The sequence below is a fragment of the Erigeron canadensis genome, chromosome 7, assembly GCF_010389155.1.
Source record: "Erigeron canadensis isolate Cc75 chromosome 7, C_canadensis_v1, whole genome shotgun sequence".
Classification (NCBI taxonomy): Eukaryota; Viridiplantae; Streptophyta; class Magnoliopsida; order Asterales; family Asteraceae; genus Erigeron; species Erigeron canadensis.
This window is the reverse complement of record NC_057767.1, coordinates 20,951,942-20,973,159: the sequence shown is the minus strand read 5'-3', so window position 1 is coordinate 20,973,159 and position 21,218 is coordinate 20,951,942. Positions and strand designations below refer to the sequence as shown.

Sequence of the window (21,218 nt, the reverse complement as noted above, 5' to 3'; positions counted from 1 at the left end):
ACTTCAAACCACTACAACAACTCATCACTGATATTTGTGTGATCTAAGTAACAAAGCAAATTACTAATTTTTTTTTTATACAAAATTGAATTCTTTTAACTAAAGAATAAGAGCATATCCTTTTATTTAACATTAGGTAATTAATTCCCTTTAAAAATATAATTAAGTTTATGGTTTTTGGGGAAAAATTCAAAATATAAATTTTAACATAAATTTGTATTAGTATTTAACTGTTAATAATAATTTTGTACCAAAAAATTAGTATTTTTAAGTTTCACGTTGAAATTAACTTTTTGACTCCCGATATGAAATATCCAGCTTTCACACAATTGAACGGGCTTAACAAGCGGTTGATGTTTCACGATTAAATGACATCTTCAAATGTAGACTTTTTTTTTAATTACGTTACAAGTTATGTATATCAAAAGACATGACAATTCACTTCAAACATAGACCTTTTCTTAAATTTTTTAGCCTTTAATGAAACCAATACGTTCTTAGACATTTTACTTTCATTACATCCTATCCATTAATCTACCAAAAATACTCGAAATAATTTTCAACCCACACTTGTACAATAGCTACACTACCCTTATAAATCTAAAATTTTTACATTAATAATTATCACACCACGTTTGCCATCTCGCCAACATCGACTCCGCTATCAGTCTATTTCCCGTCGGCGCTACCTCCATAGCCGTCACATCGGGCACGCATACGTTTAGTTTCATTGTAATAAGTTTACTATTTTGTGGCCTTTATGGTATATTAGCCATTCACGTATCTTTACTTTCTTCAGCAATTTGCCGAAGCTTTTATTAATAGAGTTTTGTTAATGATAACCTTTAAGGCTGTCAGTATTAATTAATTTGATGCATTAAAATTTATACTTTGTCATGCGAAAATTCAGGGACGGTTATTGATATATAAAGTACTACTTTTTGTGCATGTAATAAGCTTTTAATGACAACCCTTAAGACTGTCATTATCATTTTCCTTATTAATAATATTAAAGCTGTTAAAAGAAGAGGTAAAGATATTCAGGCAAGTCCTATATGTGTCCTAAATTTAGTATGTCAAAATCTTGTTTATGAAATTCAGGTATTCGAAATATACGGTATTTAAACATCTTGTAAAAATGAATAAGGTTTTCACACATCTTGCAACTTTATGCTTATAAATCAATTGATAACTTATCAACTTTATGTACGTTTTAGAAATATAATAATCTAGTGAAATGTTTCTTTTTTTTTAAAAAAACCAGCAGATCTGAAATTGGGCAGCGTTGGGTCTATAACGGGCTCTGAATAAGCCCACTATATAACTACACTAGTGATTATTTAAAAGATCATAAAATACATCTTTTTTAAATAACTTTTTAGAAAAATATATTTTTTGGATAACTGCTTAATTATTACGGAGTATTATAATATTTCGAAAGATAAAAGCTCAAGAAAATAAAATATTTTACTTTATTTATTATGTGACTAAACTCTAATTAAGGAGCAACTAGTTTCGTATCATCATCTTAATGTCTTAGAAATGTCATCATCTACATTATATTATATGGAGTAATAAAAAAGGAAGTTAATTAGCGTTCATTAAGATGATACATAACATAATTTTTTGAACCTTTGTATTTCTCTCATTTAGTTAGCCATCAACATTTTATTAAAAATCAAATTAATATGAAGTTTATTAATTTCGTTACATTAAATTTTACACAATTTCTCAATTAGCTACGACTTTTGGGTTTCTTTCATTTAACTCATTGATATATCATGTACGTACATACCATCTCTATATATACCCTCCATAACATAAATCAATAGTTCATTCTATAACCCCTTGATCAAAACCTACATTTTCTAGTACGTTATTTCTCTAACAAATGGCTACAATTAACATTCTTCCCACTCTACTTCTACTATCATGTATTGTTACCTTCCAAGTTGGTTTAGCATCTCGAAACATGCATTTGGATGAGCCGCCTAGCAATCACGATGACCTCGTTTCTAGGCTTTATGAAAAAAAGGATGGTGGGGGGCTAATCGACTGTTGGAATGCATTATTGGAGTTGAAATCGTGTACGAATGAAATTATACTTTTCTTTCTTAATGGAGACAGTTACTTGACTATGGATTGTTGTAGAGCAATTCGTATGATAACATTCGGGTGCTGGCCTTCAATGCTTACATCTCTTGGTTTTACTTCAGAGGAAGCTGATATTCTTCGAGGTTATTGTGGTGGCGCCTCACCGATGCCACAACCATCAATACATGCTTAAGGGCCTAACGTACGTGTGATATGATGCAATTGTGATGTGTGATCAATTGGAGAAAAGTGGTTTAGACTGTGTTAAATAAAGAAATTCAAGTGACTAGCTTGAATATTACTGAAATAATTATATTTATGTTTTTGTTAATTAACCTTAATATTCATGAGTTCATGCTGTGTGACTTGCATATTGTGTTATTATATATATGAGCTTACATCTTACCTTCTTCGATCTCTTTAAAATGATTAACCACCCATACATGCTTCATGAATCATGTCTACGAATATTTGGCCGGGGATGAGCGGAATTTCCCTTAGTCTTGATCCCGATTGACCTTTGGTCTCGATTCCAATAATCCGAAGATTGTCGGTGGTCAATATAATTAATTTTTGGTGGTTTCTGAGATTAATATCGGAAAAAATAGTGTAAAAATACCTACCATGGTTTGTTAATTTCGAACTAGACCATCATACTGAAACTGGTGCATAATGATATGAGTCCATGCACAGAAACTGGTGCATAATGATATGAGTCCATGTACATTTCTACGTATCAAAATATTTTTACTTAATTTACTTAACATTTTTATTTTAAGTTGTAACGTCTCATTACATCAAAATTGGTAAATGCTACATTAGACCTTTTAATTTCATACTAATAAATATGAAAAATTAAAGGAGTTAAAAAAAAAAACCTAATATTTATCAAATCTCCGACATTTATAATTGTGAAACAAAAATATATAATATACAATTTTGTTCACATTATAAATTAACAAATAATAAAATTAGGGATTAACAATTATGCTGCTATAGGGGGATTTTATATTCATACACATGATTTTCAGAGGAGAGATTGTGAGGGAAAATTTAGAAGCAAGCTGCTTCTAGTAGCATTTTTACTTTTCCTATAAAATTATTATTTGTATTTTTAAATGTGAGAAAATTATTATATTTTTATCACGTACGTTAAGGGCCAAAAATTGACATTGTTTGCTTCTCGAACTTAAACGAATTAAATATGAAAGACGTAACTAACTTGAGGGTAAAAAATATAATTTACTCATAAAATTTACACATAACTCTCTAGACTATTATTAAATCTCTAATTTAAGTTCCACATTGAACATAATGGGAATGAGTTGTAGCAAGAATGGGAATGGTTTTCAAACCAACATCACACCAAGCTTTGAGATAAATTTAATGGGTTTGATTTCTAATCTATAATACCTTATAAAAAAAATACCTATTTTTATATTAGGTAATTCTACCTTTGAATTACCGGATTTGCCCTTGGACTTTTTTGTTTTTTTTCTTTCCGTAACTACCCAAAATCTCTAATAAAACAGACCGCCTTTCCCACTACTGCCGCCGCATTGCGCGGGTACCATACTCGTTTTTCAAAACGCAAAACCCACTAATTAACCAAACACCTTATAATGTAACCATTCCCGTATTGTTATTTTAAATCCCACGATCTAAACACATCCTAAAAGTGTGAACTGCTTTTCTGAATAAACTAACAAATTCATAGACTCGTAACTTTTTTTAAGATGTAGGAAAATAATATGTAGACATGGCTCATGAGATATTTGTTAAGGCTTAAGGGAGTGTGAGGTTTCTATAACCTCAAACTTATGGAGTTTTGACATGTGGAGTCTAAGAACAGAGTGTATTTTCCCTTTGGAGTAAGGATTCTCATAATCCTCAAATTAAATATAGGTAAAAAATTTTCCTTTTAAAAAACTAAAGGACCATTGGGGAAGGTGAAAGAGTCGTTAGAGTGTGTGTGGTTAAAGGAAGAGTGGGCGTTTAAATCTGGACGGAGGAGAAAATATTTTTGCCCAAAACGCCCTTGGGGGCAATGTAACAGACGTTATGGGGGATTTACGTGCACTTTTTGGTCGTCCCAGGGAAAGCTAACACCTCACTCCCTTAGCTAGGTCTGATAGTGTATTTATAAATTAGTATCCAATGTTGCAAGAAAATAATGTACTTTGCTTGATGCTTGCACTTATTATTGTTATGATGTAATGCATGTATTACATATACCTAAATCTATACTATATTAGTGCTTCTAGTTTGCTCCACTTTTTCAAAGTTATCGATAACCTCAAAATGTCTATTCCTTTTTATTAATTATTTAAAAATATTCACTTTAATACTGATAAAGTTTACTTGAAATACCTATGATACACTAATGAACTAAATGTACAACATCTACCCTAAACTCTAAAATAACTAATTTACCTTTTTTACATAAATTACTTTTACATTAATAGCCGCATTGATAACGCCGCCGTCACCACCATTGCCACTACTGCTACCTGCGCCACCCCAGTCATCCGTCACCACCACCGCCGCCGTATCGCGTGGCGTATGGCTAGTATATATATATATATATATATATAAGAAAATGTACATGTGATAACTATTTGAATTGAATAAAAACTCATGATAACCTTTAAATTATAACTTGACGCTCACGTGTCAATGATATATGTGAACATATTCGTTCACATATTAATAGATCAAGTTACAATCAATATTAACTATGCTCATATGTGAATATTTCTCACATGAAAAATACACACACACACACACACACATATATATATATATAGGGAAGTGAATATGGGGTTGTCCCCCATCTAAGCTTAGATGGGGAACCCCTCACAATTTGTTTTTTTTAATCAATAAATATCATGGGGGCCCATCATTTGTTTAAAATACAAATACTAATAAAATATTTGTGTGTGAGGGGTTCCCCATCTAAGCTTAAATGGGGATCAATCCCATATTCACTTTTCCCATATATATATATATATGGACAATCAAATAAGAACATTTTTAAAATAAGAACGGTGAGAACAACTTAAAATCATCATTTTGATGCATTAAAAGTTCATAAAACTGACATAGTGCATAACTAATTATCATTATTTAAGTGTTTAACAACACATTGATTCATCAAAATCAAAAAAATCACGTTTTTTGTTGGATGCATTATTTTGATGAATATGAATCCAAGATGGATGCACAAAACAAAAAACATGATTATTTCAATTTTGACGGATGAATGTGTTGTTAAACATTTAAATAATGATAATTAGTTATGCAATATGTTAGTTTTATGGACTTTTAATGCATCAAAATGATGTTTTTAAGGTGTTTCCACCGTTCTTATTTTAAAACTGTTCTCACAGGAGTGTTACCCTATATATATATATACATATATAGGGAAAAGAGAATATAAGATTGTCCGACACCTAAGCTTAGGTGTGGAACCCCTCACATATTAATATTTTATTATTTATTGTTTAATGAATAAATGTTTGGGTCCCCATGATTTTTATGGTTTAAAAAATTAATATGTGAATATCCGACATCTAAGTTTAGGTATCTAACAGCCTTATATTCCCATCCCCATATATATATATATATATAGATACATATACATATACATATATATATATGTAGTGAAAAGTTATTTTGAGAACCTTTTTTTTGCGAGAACTTTTGATAACTTTTCAAATTAAGCTCAACCGATGATTATTCTTTACATGAAAATTGTTTTTTGAATAACTTATGTGTAATTTTGAAGTTTATAATTGCGTGAAGGCATGAATTATCATCTGTTATACAATTATGTGGAGATTTGGATTCTTGATCACATGTGCACGAATATTGCTATGATTACATGTGATCGACTTACATACATGTGATCATATCAATATTCGTGCATATGTGATCAAGAATGAAAATCTCCACATAATTGTATAACGGATGATAATCAATGCATCCACACAATTATAAACTTCAAAATTACATATAAGTTATTCAGAAAATAGTCAAAAAATAACTTTCATGTAAAGAACAATCATCGGTTGAGTTTGATTTGAAAAGTTCTCAAAAGTTCTCGCAAAAAAAAGGGTTCTCAAAATAACTTTACCCTATGTATGTATATGTATATGTATATATATGTGTGTGTATATATATATATAAGTGAGATATGAAAAGAATATTATAGCTTGCTGATAACATAAATTAAGCACCAAATAGTACGTATGTACCATAGCATTAAGAATGACTTGATATGAGGTTAAAGTAACCAACCTTCTTTTGTCTTGATGAATTTTGTTCACTGCATTATATATAGATTGCTGTATTCCTAGGACTATTTATGAAGTAACAGTTTAAGGAAACTCAGAAACCTAGTAAGTAAATTTTACTCACCAATGAGCTCCTACATTATACTCGATCGTATTGTTTTTTGTAACATATTTGTACATGAAATGAATTAATTTTTCAGTATTACTCGTCTATACTATTTAATTTCTAGTATGGTGACGCCTAACTTGATGGCATGTTCACTGTGGATTTCGTTTTGATGATTATTAACTTTGGTACATATATATAGGATGACAATGGTTGATCATTTATTAATGTATGCATCTTTATAATGGTATTGCAGGGGAGTTAGGGGAGAAAAAGCTATATTTAACTATGGTTGGGATTGTACCTGAAGTATTCAAAGAAGAAAACTATGAGTTTTGGAAAACATGCTTAAAAAGTTACCTAGTTGGTCATGGTCTATGGGATGTGATCGAGAGGGAAGCTACACCAGCTGAGGGGGAAAAATCACCAGAATGGAAAATGAAGAATGCTCGAGCTTTACATGCTATTCAACTCGCGTGTGGATCACAAGCTTATGCCAAGTTCAAGAAGAAGACGCATGTTTCGGCTAAATTTGCTTGGGATCACTTGGCTGAGTTGCATCCTAGCCCATCCCTCCATACCAAAGATCAACATGACCAAGATGTCTCTGGTGAAGTACTTAGTTTTTTTTTTAATTAGTTTTGTCTAAATTAAATAGTGTACATAGTTAAACTTTCACTTTGTGCGGGCTGAAATGGAGGGGTACGTTCATGTAGGAAGTGTCTTTAAATTAATACACTACTATAGACACTAATACACATTATTTTGTAAATTATATACTGTGCATGCCAAATTGACCCGATTATAATCAATAGTTAAAACTGTGACTTTAAGAAAAGTATTTGATATTTTTAATTCACAGAGGTTCAGGGGCACTTTCAATATGAAGAATTATACCAAGCTGTGGAAGCGGATGACATTAATCAAGTGAATGAAATTCTCAAGAAAGACCCAGATGCGGGAAAAGCAGTCGTTTCTTCTCATGGAGATACGGCTCTTCACATTGCAATCCTCTCAGATAAAATGAATATTGCACTAGCTTTGGTAGAGAAGATGCCCCTGCAAGGATTAGAAACTTTCAATGAATTTGGTGCCACTCCACTCTCTCTAGCCGCTATAACCGGGAATATTGAATTGGCTAGAACCATGATAAACAAGAATCACAACTTGGTTAGCTTAAGAAAGGAACATAATGGGGAAAGTTCACTCCCTGTTATTGTGGCTTCAATGTATGGTAAAAAGCGAATGGTTCAATATCTCTACTCCGTGACTCCAAAAGACGTGTTAGATCCCGAGAATGGATTAGATGGTGTGTTGCTTTTAAATAGTTTGATCACTTCAGAATTATTTGGTGAGTAGTTGACAACTTTTGAATCCATACCGTGTTTTAATTAGGGTTTGTTTGGTTCACAGAATGTTTTTGCAAGATTGACGTTACAAATCTGTCAAACCAAACGCCCCCTTAGACATCTAAAAGTTTTGATTATAATATTTCATAAACTGACATTTTGCTTGATCTAAATGCTGTAGATGTTGCTTCTATGCTACTCAAACACTTCCCCCAGTTAGGAGTCATCCCGGATCATAATGGCAATTATGCTCTTCATATATTGGCACACAAGCCTTCTGCATTTGCAAGTGGAAGCAAGTTTTCATTCTGGAAACACTGGATCTATGAATGTGAGTAATTACATTTTTTCTATAACCATATATGGATTAAGTGGGCCAAGCACCCCCTAGTCCCCTTACTAGTTCCACCCTGTTGATAAATAATGTCACATATGAAGTGAGTTGATCCATGATTATCTCTAAACTGTAAACTTTGTAAAATTGACGTTAGAATATTCATGGACAATAGATCTAAATGATCTATGTCGTATTTCATAATGAAACCTTAACTGTTTACTTAATACGAGTATCTAAATAGGTGTGCGTATACATTCTCCATGGGATGCTGACACCCAAAGAACTAAGAGGTCAAATGGCTCTGAACATGGAATCGATATCCATGATGAAGAAGAATTCTTCAAGCGACCAAGCTTACTACATCAGCTGGGGTGGATCCTGCTACGATCGTTTGGTATATATGCAATACTTTGTACGCACTTCTGTATATGACAATATGCATGAAAGATAGTATTGTTCATTTAGCTATGCGATATTTTACTTGTAGTGCCTGATATCAAGCATTTACATGATAAAAAGTTGGTAAATGATGAAGCAAGTCATCTCCTCATCTGCATTTTCAAAGAAATAAGAAACATGACTAAGTTACAACTTGACAGTATGGACATTGACAAAGCCGTACACGTTGCAATCAAGGATGGGATAGTCGAGTTCGTAGAGGAACTTCTAAATTACAATCCTGAATTCATATGGAGGAAAGACAAGAAAGGAAGGACCATCTTTTCACATGCCATCATTTTTCGCCAAGAAAAAATATTCAGCCTTTTCTATAGACTTGGGACTAAGAAAAGCTTAGTAGCAAGTCGACATGATGTATTCCATAATAATTTTTTACATCTTGCAGCAAAGCTCTCTCCTCCAGCTCAACTTGAGCGTGTATCAGGAGCTGCCTTACAGATGCAAAGGGAACTACAATGGTATAAGGTAGCGCATTTTTTCAATCTCATTGAGTCATTTCTTTGCGATAGCTTTAGGGGTCCTTTTGACTGGATCAAAGTTTTGTAATTTATTTCAACTAATAATTTTAGGAGGTGGAAAGCTTAGTACAACCCAAATTCAGAGATGAAATGAATGAAAGTCACAGGAAGCCTCACACGCTATTCACAGATGAACACAAGGATCTAGCAAAAGAAGGAGAAAAATGGATGAAGAACACCGCAGGATCAAGTATGATTGTGGGAACTCTTATTGCTGCAGTCATGTTTACAACCGCCTTCACTATACCTGGTGGGAATGACCAGGTTTCCGGTCGACCCATAATGTTGCACACCGACAGTAAGGCTTTCATGGTCTTTATGGTATCAAATGGACTTTCTCTCTTTGCGTCATCCACTTCAGTTTTAATGTTCTTAGGAATTCTCACTGCACGATATGCAGAAGATGATTTTCGGGTTTCCTTGCCTACCAAACTCATCTTTGGAATAGCATGCCTTTTCTTCTCAATAGTTACCATGATGATTTCTTTTGCTGCTGCAATGTATCTTATGCTCCATAAGACTTTATCATGGGTGACCATACCGCTTATCATTCTCTCTGCTTTTCCCGTAGTTCTCTTCTCTGCACTTCAGTTCCCTCTCCTGATCGAAATGGTTAGTCGTACATATTGGCCCAGTATATTTGACAAACATAATAAACATATATAACTTCTCAGCTCCTGCAAGAATCATGTCCACTGCCTTCTTTAACTACTGTCATAATGATGTCCAAACCTATAACAGTATGGTCTTAAGTCTGAGTGAGTTTATCATTCTAATTCCATATTGGTATATTCAATAAGATAAAGTGTCTGGTTCAATTTAGATTAAACTTGTGTGAATTCTATTTTGTCCAAATCTTTTGTAAAAGTTGCATATCCAAATAATAGAATCTAATTTTGGCAAAATCATTCTCTCAATTACTAAGATTTTTATTAGTGTGATTTTCTATATGCTGTTTCCACAAGATCCTAGCGATTTCTCATGAGCTATTATTCATTTCCTTGATGCTGTATAATTTGTGGATTAAGATTCTGACATTATCTGAATTGGAAATAGGCTATCATCATGTTCATCACGTCTGAATGGTGTTAATCTGTATTTTTCATTAAGGACCTGTTCCACATTTATGTATACATATTCTGCCATGGAACATGAAAGTTTGATCTCTTCGGTCCGAGTCATACTCAGATATGTGACTTCTGAGTGAAGTCTTGGTAGTTGGTTCCATCCTATGTGGACTCTTGTTGACAATTAATTAATAACAATTTAGAATACTAATACTGATACAACTGGGGAAAATATGCACAAACCACCCCATTGGTGAAGTTATATATTACAAGACTTATACAACTCCTTGATCACCAGTGCTCTAGCCTTATTGGTAGTAAGAAGGCACAGATAGACATGCTCTTCAAGCTCCTCTACTTGTTTCCTAAACCAAACATCGCTCTTCTCGAGCTCCCTCAAAACTTGTGAGCAAATTTTATCTTCCCCATGACCCTATGCCAAATACAAGCCTACTATCCTTCTATTCCGCTCAAAATCATTATGAAGGCGAATCACAAGACGACTCATAGTATCAAAGTCCTTCTTTAAGATATAAGTACCCTTCATTGCCACATCAAGCTGTTCTCCATCTCTCCTTAGCAACCTACTACTAAATAGCTTTAAGTTTCCAAGTTTCTTATTCAATGGTTTCAAGGGTAGGCTCAAGATTACCGGTCCTGTGACAAGTGCAGTTAGGGTGTGAGCAGCTAAAATCGTTGCGGCGACTGCAACCACACAACAAGCTGTTGCTACACAAATTCTTGAAGCTTTGTTAAAGCAACTTATCAGCTTCATCTTTTTAATAATCTTTCTCCTCTTTACTTTCATTTTTTGCAATGTCAACGAATACTTACTACAAATGACCTCAAAATCATGTTTGCTGATATCAGAAAAAATATTTTCACAACTCGTGTCATTGCATAACTTAGAATCAGTAACACCATTGATAGTTGTAAAATACAAGTGGGTCATTAATAAATAAATAATAAGTCCAGGGGGGTCAAGTGTAAAATAGTTGTTAGTTTGTTATTTCTGTTCGTAGTCGTTAAGTGAGTCAACAGCCAGTCAAAGGCAGTTATCGTTTCTGTTGTATAAATACTCTTCGTATTGCAATATAATCCACAATTTGTGTGTGAAATATCCTCTCTCTATAGATTCTCTCTATCATTTGGTATCAGAGCTCCGTCATTTCCGGCGAGCTTCTGATCATCAATTCCGGCGACTTTTTTTCCGATCAGTGTTCAGATTTAGGGTTCCGGTGATCAATTGATTCCCTTCCTACTGAAATCAATGGCTCCAGACACCAGAAATCAGGATTATGAAAGGATGCAAAAAGAATTTGCTCAATCTCAGAAGGATTTAGCTTCTCAAATCGAATCTTCTCTGAATTTAAGAGCTCTAGTTGAAAATTTAACAAAAGAAATTGAAATTTTAAAAAATACTCAACAAATAACCGTTGAAGAAGATCGGAGCACTAATAAGCTTACTAAGCTTGAATTTCAGAGATTCAATGGTGATAATGTTGAATCATGGCTGTATAAATGTGAACATTTCTTCAAAATTGATGGAACGCTTGAAAGGAGTAAGGTGCGTTATGCAGCTATTCACATGGATGATAGAGCTTTGCAGTGGCATTTAGGCTACATGAATTCAAGTGACACAGCTATGGAAGATATAAAATGGACGGATTATGCAAGAGCCATAACTGCTAGATTTTCAAGTACTTTGATGGAAGATGCAATGGGAGCTCTTAAGGCACTCATTCAGGGAGGTGATTTGGACGCTTACTGTGATGAATTTGATGCTCTGCTCACTAAGGTTAGCCTTACGGAAGAGTATACTATTAGCATGTTTATTGAAGGCTTGAAACCTGAAATTAAATGTCCTCTGCGCATGTTTAAGCCAAAAACTTTAAGAGATACATATATTTTAGCTAAATTGCATAATAATAGCAACAGGACACTGAATAAGGCAAATACATATGCTAGTAGTTATGGATATAAGGGTGGAGGCAATAGAAATGTTTCACAGTTGACTAATGCTGCAAAACCTCCATTATTAGTGGCACCTATAAATTCTGCACCATCCAATGCCTTAGTTCCTACTACTAGACTGTCTAATAAGTTCATGGATGAGAAAAGGAGCAGAGGAGAGTGTTTTTATTGTACTGAAAAGTTCACTCTTGGCCATAGTAGGATCTGCAAGGGAAAAAAACAATTATTCATTGTGGAAGTTGAGGAATATGGTGAAGAGGAAATTTGTGAGTTAGATAATGTTGAATTGCAGAAAAATAGGCAGGAACTAAATGAGAATGGGGTGCAAGAGATAGAGGTTATACTTAAAAATCCAGAAAAACAATCTATGGTGGTGCAGGGAGATCCACAAATATCTCTCAATGCTTTAATGGGAATTCCTTCCTACTCCACAATGCAAGTGGTGGGAGCTGCAGGCACTAGGAAGTTGCATATTCTGGTGGATAGTGGCTCCACACATAACTTCATGAATGCACCTCTAGCTTTGAAATTAAGATGTCCTACCTATCAAATTCCCAGTGTGAGAGTGAAAATTGCAGATGGCAACAATATGCCTTGCATGAGTCTTTGCAGTGATTTTTCATGGATGATGCAGGGTGATTGGTATAAGGCAGATATCTTGTTAATTGAGCTCAACAATTATGACATTGTTTTAGGGGTACAGTGGTTAGAGACTCTTAATGACATCATTTGGAACTTTAAGCATTTAACTATGAAGTTTAGCATAGGTGGACACCAGTTTGAGTTGAAAGGAGTTAGCCATCAAGGAGTGAGTTTATGTTCTTTGGAGAAGGTAAACAATTATTTGGATAGACCAGATGTGGTGCAGATGGAGTTGTTTACTCTACATAAATCTGAAGGTGACCATAAGATGTATCAGCCTATCTTGTTTGGCTATGAATCAAAAGGGGAGTTGGAGGCTATATTAGACTCATATAATGATGTGTTTGAAGTGCCAAAAGGATTACCTCCACAGAGATCTTGTGATCATAGAATTAGACTAAAAAATGAGAATATTACCATCAATAGTAAACCCTATAGGTACCCAAGAGCTCAGAAAAATATCATTGAGTCAATGACTAAGGAATTGATGGACTCTGGAGTAATTAGAAACAGCAACAGTCCTTTTGCTGCACCTGTGGTATTGGTTAAGAAGAAAGATGGCTCTTGGAGAATGTGTGTTGATTATAGAAGGTTGAATGAGGCCACAATTAAGGATGTTTACCCCATCCCACTTTTTGAGGAGTTATTAGATGAATTGCAAGGGGCAGTCATTTTTTCTAAGTTGGATCTAAGATCTGGTTACCATCAGGTAAGAATGTATGAGCCTAATATATATAAAACAGCATTTAGAACTCATGAAGGGCATTTTGAGTTCCTAGTGTTATCTTTTGGCCTAACCAATGCTCCAGCCACCTTCCAATCACTCATGAACAACACTTTTAAGGAATTATTAAGGAAATGTGCTCTAGTTTTCTTTGATGATATACTGGTATATAGTGGGAGTTGGGAGCAGCATTTAGTTGATGTGCAAAAAGTGTTGGAGGTAATGAGAAAGAATGAGTTAAATGCAAAAAGGACCAAATGTGCTTTTGGTGGAGAGAAAATAGAATATTTGGGCCATATTATTACAAAAAATGGAGTGGCTACTGATCCTGCAAAAACTCAAGCCATAACTGAGTGGCCTAAACCTGAGACAGTGAAGCAGTTAAGGGGATTTTTGGGCTTAGCTGGGTATTATAGGAGGTTTATTAAAGGATTTGGAATCATTGCAAAACCTCTCACAGAGCTGTTAAAAAAAGATGGGTTCCATTGGAATGAGGAAGCTGATAATGCCTTCAAACAACTTAAAGAAGCTTTATCATCACCACCAGTCCTTAAATTACCAGAATTTGATAAACCTTTTGTCTTGGAGACTGATGCATCTGGGAAGGGAATGGGGGCAGTGTTAATGCAGGACAACCATCCAATTGCATTCATTAGCAAGGCTTTGAATATGAGGCAACAAAACTGGTCAGTATATGAAAATGAGCTATTGTCAATAATCATGGCAGTGAAGCATTGGAGTCATTACTTATCTCAGAAGCATTTTATTATCAAAACTGATCATCAAAGCTTAAAGTATCTCATGGAGCAGAAGATTGTAACTCCCCTGCAACAAAAATGGTTATCTCAACTGTTGGGGTATGATTTTGAGATTTATTACAAAAAGGGGAGTGATAATGTGGTTGCTGATGGTCTTTCCAGAGTTCAGGGAATAGCTATCTTTCAGATAGGGGTTAGTTCAATAGATCCATTACTGTTGGGAAGGATTAAACAGTCTTGGCAAGATGATGTGGAAATGGCCAAGGTCATTGACCAATTGAAACAGGGGAAGCACATTTCTAATAGAGTTTGGGAAAATGATTTACTTAAGAGGAAAAATAAGATAGTGGTGGGAAAAGATTTGGCATTAAGGAAGGATATTATGACTTTATTCCATGCTTCACCAATTGGTGGTAGAGGTGTTCATAATGTGGTCCAAACCAAGAAAACCGAAAAATCGATCCGATGTTGGACCGAAACCGAACCAAACCGAAGATATCGGTCCGGTCCTCGGTCCTATATATTATTGTATTTTGGTTCTCGGTCCGGTCCAGGTATAAATCATTAATATACATGTTTGGACCGAAGAACCAAAAAAAGCATACATGTTGCACTTTGGATTATAGTTTCCTTTTATTTAGCATATACAAGAGATATGCATTCCTATGATTAGCCTACAAAGTATACGTAGTGGCTCATAAGTCATAATATTATTTTCCAAGTTTCACAATTCATATGCGTAATTTACATATTATTATGCAAGTTTCAACTTTCTGGAACTAGCAACCACATTACGTGATCATATAGAAAAATAGTAAGCTTAAGCTTTAATTATATCTCAATATCCTTATCCAAAAAGTAATAGAGTTGGATTAAATTTTTAACCTATTTGAGTATGTATTTCGATAGATAGAATTAGATATATTAAAGTTACACTATCAATAATAGCAGAACATATAATAAGGTGCATGCAATAGTTTGTTATCAGTTTATCACAGTCACAAAAAGTCAACAGGTACCTACGCACCACAATTGAATCGATTTCTACTATAAATTCTTGGTTTCGGTCCAAGCATGTAAACTGGAAAACCGACAACAAATCGAACATGGACCGAAACGAGTTACATGGTCTGGTCCTCGGTTCTATATTTTGGACCTTTCAGTTCTCGGTCCGGTCCTCTAAACCACTGGTTCGGTCCGGTTCTTGGACCGTGAACAACCCTAATTGGTGGCCATTCTGGTTTGGGTCCCACTTTAGCTAGAATCACTGATCTGTTTTATTGGAAGGGTTGTTATAAGGATGTCAAACAATTTCTTAAGGAGTGTGTAGCATGCCAGAGATCCAAATATGAGCCGGTTGCTTACCCAGGGTTATTGCAACCTTTGCTTATTCCTAAAAGCATTTTTAGTGACATTTCTATGGATTTCATCTCTGGATTACCCAAGGTTCAAGGGAAAAACACTGTATTTGTGGTAGTAAACAGACTGACCAAGTGTGGGCATTTTATGTTATTAAGTCACCCTTATTCTGCAGCTACAGTTGCAAAATTATTCATGGACAATATTTTTAAGCTGCATGGTACTCCAAATACAATTGTGTCTAACAGAGATCCAGTGTTCTTGAGCAATTTTTGGAAGGAATTTATGAGGTTACAAGGTGTTCAGCTAGCCATGTCATCTGCCTATCATCCTCAATCTGATGGACAGACTAAAGTTCTAAATCGGTGCTTGGAAGCTTATCTCAGAACCATGTGTATGGATGCTCCTTTGGAATGGGTGAAATGGCTTCCTTTGGCCCAATGGTGGTATAACACCTCATGGCATTCATCCATTAAGATGACTCCCCATGAAGCTCTTTATGGAGTCAAACCAAATCTGCACATTCCATTTATACCAGGAGATACTGATATTATGGCAGTGGAGGACTTACACGGAGATAGAGAGAATATGATTCAGAAATTAAAGCAGAATTTGGCATGTGCAAGGAATAGAATGAAGCAGACTGCAGATAAATCCAGAAGTGAAAGGACTTTTCAAGTTGGGGAATGGGTCTATGTGAAGTTGCATCCCTTTGCACAGCAGTCTCTCAAAGGTCATCACAATAGAAAATTGTCTCCAAGGTATTTTGGACCCTATTTGATTCTGCAGAGGGTAGGTCAGGTAGCATACAAGCTGGACTTGCCAGATGATGCTCAGATACATCATACCTTTCATGTTTCTCTCTTGAAACGTGCTCAAGGATCACATGTATTGACTGGTCCATTGCCTCAAGGTCCAAGGTTTTTATTGCAACCCAGAGCAGTAATTGATAAGAAGATTACAAGGCGTGGCAACAAGATGACAGCTCAGTTACTCATTCATTGGGATGGATTGCCAGTGACCGAAGCATCTTGGGAGTATTTGGATGATATGAAGATTCGTTTCCCTGATTTTCCTTTTTGAGGACAAAAAGCTTTAAAAGAGGAAGGTATTGATAGTTGTAAAATACAAGTGGGTCATTAATAAATAAATAATAAGTCCAGGGGGGTCAAGTGTAAAATAGTTGTTAGTTTGTTATTTCTGTTCGTAGTCGTTAAGTGAGTCACCAGCCAGTCAACGGCAGTTATCGTTTCTGTTGTATAAATACTCTTCGTATTGCAATATAATCCACAAGTTGTGTGTGAAATATCCTCTCTCTATAAATTCTCTCTATCAACCATCAATTAAGTTAGATGAATAATCTTCAACAACTATACAGAGGATTTGTTGAACTGGGGCATGGATGGATTCAACTTTGAGTATAGATTTTAGGAGCTTGGTGCACATATTTGATGCTTAAGAAGTAATTACAAAGAAGTCGAGTATGAGGGCTTTAGTATTGGAATGTTTTGATATGGTTCTAGATTCAAGTACCGTATTTATGGTTTTCTGAAACAGAACATGTTTAATACTCCTCATTCACATTAATACTTGATCTGTTACTATCCAAGAGTTGCTTTTCTGAAACAGAACATGTTTAAAAAATGTTAAGTTAAGACCAAAACACATATACGTATAATTTAATTGACCGATCAATGTTTAATTATCTTTGTGATTTTTTTGTTCTTCAATGGTGGTAAGTGGTAACATTACCCTATAGCAATTGTGGTGTCACCTAGATAATCAACTATATTTTTTTGTTATAGATTTTAGTTATGTTCATATGTTGGGATTCTTGTCACGAATTCGTAAAGAATTCATAACTAACATAGGCGATAAAATCACTTGATCAATTATTCTGCCGAATCATCTACAAACTATAGGTCTCCAAAGGAATGAGATCAGAAGAAATATGCAAATGATATATATGTTTTTTCATGTCACACTTATACATTTGAATATAGATGAATGATACAAACAAAACAGAGTTATATATGTACTAGACACATGTCCACGCAATGCGTCGGTCTGACGTGGCTTACGGCGACAGTTATGTAAAAGGGTACTGTAGTTATTTTAAATGTTTAGGGACATATATGTCGTAAATAACTTCATTAAAGGTATTATAGATATATTAGACGGAGATATTAAATTAATGAATAAACAAGAAAGATAGTTCAGGTAAATCAGTTTTTTTTTTTTTTTAATTTGGATGATTTAAATGGTTTATAATGTAGTACTGTATATAAATAGAGATGATAGATATGTGTATGCTTATATATATCCACTCAAAGTCATACCTTTGTTAGTCTTGTTAGTTGTACATCGTGTCCACATCTTGAGTTTTGATACAAAAAGGCATTCCATCGATCATCCGGTACGTTTAGTTTATATTTTTAGTCTATAAATAGAATTTGGGCCGATTGTGTTTGCTTCAATAATATTATCAGCAAATAGTGATAGATCATATGAAGCGGTAGTCCTGCTCCTTCAATTGAATTTTCATCTAGCACCTTGCTAGATCCTTGTTTATGAAATTAAAGTTTGACTACTATTCAAAAATAAATTTGTTGTTCCTATGCAATCAATAATACATTAAGGAATCGCATTTCTTAGATATGTATAGTGCTCCCATAGGTTATTGATTGTTACATGATCAAAGCAAAGCAGTTATAAAGTGGGAAAAAAAAGCCGTTTTTAAGGTTGTGTAACACGTAATCTGGCTACTTTTTTTTTTCCAGCGTAGATATCATCTTTATCTAAAAAAACAAATTATGAGGCAATTGGACAAATTTTGTTGCTATCCAACTTGACAAGAATATTGAAAAGTATTTGTACGGCCAATCCGGTTGCTTAGAACGGGAGAATGGGTGAATGTGGTTTTTATCCAGCGATTCCCTTACGGTAAATTGTGCCTTTTGTACGCCAAATATGTATGTGTGTATATGTTGTTTTGATTAGCTATCCTTCCCCCTATTTATAGGGGGTTCATGACTTAGCTCTAGTAGGGTTTTTAATGGGAGTATATCTTCTCCAAAATATATGATACGGTGCTATCTTTTCCTTTAAATATGGGGGTTAACGATAGGCACGTATCTTTCCTTATTTATCGAGGGACAAGTTTACCTCTGGGCATACCCTGCGAGTTAACGTCTGGGTAGGTACATCATCAAGCCTCCCAATCTAATGGGGTGACTATTTGAAGATCATTGTATTAGACTCCTAGCGTGTATGTATCTTCTAGCCTTTTCAGCCACCTGTTGTAAAGTGTAGGGGCCTTTGTGAAAATTGTTTTGGTAGGTTTGGGGTATTAACTTCATTGAGTTAGTGGGCGCGTATCCCTATATTTTGAAATCAATTGACGGTCTTCCCTTTCGTTGCTTCATATAAATATCTTTCTTTTTGGTGGTTAATCATAATTAACGCTTCCAATATTTTGATCGAACTTCCACCGCTTGAGAGAATCATCTTTTTCTTCAAAAGGTACGATCTCTGCTTCCTTTTTCTTTTCTTTCAATAAAACCCTAGATTTTATGGCGAAGCGTGGTATGGCGAATACTAGGTTTGTTATTGATGCCGATACCCTTATGGATTTTGTTAATGAATACTTCTCGGGTCGTCATACATCTTTTCTTCTTCCAAATCGTAATCAGAATGCTTTGAATATGCCCAATGGGTTTGTTAATATTTGTGCCGCCGACGATTGGATAACCATAGCCAACAGGCCAAAGATTGAGTGTATCATTAAGGGTGGTGTCGATCTTCGAGATTGGAAGGATGAGTTTGTGTATATGAACCATAGTTTTTTTTTTCCCATCATTGTGAGTGCTTGTATGAAAGAATTAGGTTGAAAGTTCAGAAAAATGGTTTCTTTGGTGATGACATACCAAAAGATGATTGTGGTGCCATTTATGATATTTTAAAGGAGGAGGGGTTTGTTGTTCACCAATATCCAGAAGGAATTTCATATAAGGCTGGTCTTATTCCTGCTCTTGCTGAGGGAGGGGAAGAGTTTGATGGTATGCCTCTTTTGTATTGATTTTGTTGTGATTTTGTCAGCTCTTTTTCATCATTTGCTTGTTTTACTTGTAGATATGTCATACTTGCAATACGTGAAGAAAGGTACCAAGGAAGTTTCTGAGATGCCCAATCCAAATGCTTCTGCTGCTGGTGGCAGTGTTGGCGAGCGTACGGGTGAGAGTAGTGAGGTTGTGAGTCGTCCTCCCTCACAAGTTGATGCTATTGATGTGGATGCTCTTCCTGATGCTAGAAAGAAGAGAGCCAACATGCCTCCACCAGGTGGTGGTTCCATTGCTGCTCGCATGAAAAGAGGCAAGATTGTTGTACCAGTGCTGCTAGTGCTACTGGTGAAGATGTGGAAGAAGGTAACAAGATGTGACATCCGTCACTAAAATTTGTAATTTATTATAGTCTCTAACTTGAGTTCTTAATTTTTCGAGTAGTCAATGTGCCTATATAGTATAACAAGCATAGAAATGTGGTGATCATTCCAATATGTTGTTTTTATTACTTGGATTCCGATATTTTAGGATTTAGACATTTGATCTTCCTAAACAAAGACGACTATAACTACTCCATACTTTTTAGGCACGTAGTTGTTAGTCATGTTCACTTTCAGATATTGTTAGATCTTTACAGATTAGTTATTTGTACCTTTAAGTTATAAGCTAATGAGTTAAATGATGATAATAATAAGATTAATTATTAAGGTATAACATGAAATATTTATTTAATATTAATAAGGTCATCAAATATACTAAAGGTGCACAGCATACTACATACGAAAGATGAAGGTTGTCCCTCCTGTTAGTTTGCTTCGGCCAACAATAGCGAATTAAATTCCCATATTAATGCATGTTACAACAATAAAGATAACTATAACTTCATGAATCAAATTTATGGAATGACTAGGTATCCTCATCAAACACATATTAAACAAGGGAAATGCTAAATACAGTCTTAAAGGCTGTATTTAAGCGTGTATAAAAAAACTTGTATCTTCCATATTAAAAGTTCACCCCCTGATTTTCATGGTAAATGTACAAATAAATTATGCACCTTAAACACAGCCCTAAAGGCTGTATTTAGCAAACCCCTAAACTAAATATAAGAAGTACGTAACAAGTGAGAATGCAATTCAAATGACGGTCAATAGGAATTTTAAATTCTTGATCATAATAAGTAGTATCTATCTATCTAACTCAAATACTTATCTTTACCATACAAGATATATGTATACGTCTTATTAGTTAACAAAGCAAAAACCCAAAACAAATTCGATTTTGTTTCTCAGCCGTCGAACAAAAAGAACCACACACCACAAAACTAATTTTCTTAAGCACTCAATTATCAAGTAATCATCCTAGAGAATTCTTGGATTTTGGTGAGTCAAAACTTACTGTACATTATTATTTTATTTTATTTTTATTTTTATTTTTTAAAGATCTTATCTATAAAAATCTATAGTTAAATTCTT

At 34.5% G+C, this 21,218-nt stretch overlaps 4 protein-coding genes and 1 pseudogene across 4 annotated transcripts; 4 read left to right on the top strand and 1 right to left on the bottom strand.

Annotated features, from left to right (window-relative positions):
* Window positions 1–1,891: 1,891 nt before the first annotated feature.
* LOC122609077 (egg cell-secreted protein 1.2-like) lies at window positions 1,892–2,287 on the top strand. Its single transcript, XM_043782136.1, has one exon. It carries the CDS (start codon window positions 1,892–1,894, stop codon window positions 2,285–2,287), a length of 396 nt encoding a protein of 131 aa, XP_043638071.1.
* A 4,496-nt stretch (window positions 2,288–6,783) lies between these two features.
* On the top strand, window positions 6,784–8,613 carry LOC122609076. Its single transcript, XM_043782135.1, has 4 exons — window positions 6,784–7,105; window positions 7,358–7,846; window positions 8,026–8,175; window positions 8,423–8,613. Exons 1-4 carry the CDS (start codon window positions 6,784–6,786, stop codon window positions 8,611–8,613), a joined length of 1,152 nt encoding a protein of 383 aa, XP_043638070.1.
* A 61-nt stretch (window positions 8,614–8,674) lies between these two features.
* On the top strand, window positions 8,675–9,963 carry LOC122609550 (ankyrin repeat-containing protein At2g01680-like). The gene is made up of 2 exons (XM_043782579.1): window positions 8,675–9,105; window positions 9,210–9,963. Exons 1-2 carry the CDS (start codon window positions 8,758–8,760, stop codon window positions 9,822–9,824), a joined length of 963 nt encoding a protein of 320 aa, XP_043638514.1. The 5' UTR covers window positions 8,675–8,757; the 3' UTR covers window positions 9,825–9,963.
* A 521-nt stretch (window positions 9,964–10,484) lies between these two features.
* On the bottom strand, window positions 10,485–17,260 carry LOC122609075 (annotated as a pseudogene).
* Window positions 17,261–19,254: 1,994 nt separating this feature from the next.
* Window positions 19,255–20,256, top strand: LOC122609074. The gene is made up of 3 exons (XM_043782134.1): window positions 19,255–19,506; window positions 19,548–19,740; window positions 19,814–20,256. The coding sequence occupies exons 1-3, from the start codon at window positions 19,255–19,257 to the stop codon at window positions 20,131–20,133; spliced, it is 765 nt and encodes a 254-aa protein (XP_043638069.1). The 3' UTR covers window positions 20,134–20,256.
* Window positions 20,257–21,218: the final 962 nt, after the last annotated feature.

Coding starts and splice junctions, on each gene's coding strand:
- LOC122609550 (XM_043782579.1), top strand. CDS start 8,758: ATGACTAAGTTACAACTTGACAGTATGGACATTGACAAAGCCGTACAC. Junction 9,106..9,209: donor GGGAACTACAATGGTATAAG/GTAGCGCATTTT, acceptor TAATAATTTTAG/GAGGTGGAAAGCTTAGTACA.
- LOC122609076 (XM_043782135.1), top strand. CDS start 6,784: ATGGTTGGGATTGTACCTGAAGTATTCAAAGAAGAAAACTATGAGTTT. Junction 7,106..7,357: donor ACATGACCAAGATGTCTCTG/GTGAAGTACTTA, acceptor TTTAATTCACAG/AGGTTCAGGGGCACTTTCAA. Junction 7,847..8,025: donor GATCACTTCAGAATTATTTG/GTGAGTAGTTGA, acceptor TAAATGCTGTAG/ATGTTGCTTCTATGCTACTC.
- LOC122609074 (XM_043782134.1), top strand. CDS start 19,255: ATGGCGAAGCGTGGTATGGCGAATACTAGGTTTGTTATTGATGCCGAT. Junction 19,507..19,547: donor GAGATTGGAAGGATGAGTTT/GTGTATATGAAC, acceptor CATCATTGTGAG/TGCTTGTATGAAAGAATTAG. Junction 19,741..19,813: donor GGGAGGGGAAGAGTTTGATG/GTATGCCTCTTT, acceptor TTTTACTTGTAG/ATATGTCATACTTGCAATAC.
- LOC122609077 (XM_043782136.1), top strand. CDS start 1,892: ATGGCTACAATTAACATTCTTCCCACTCTACTTCTACTATCATGTATT.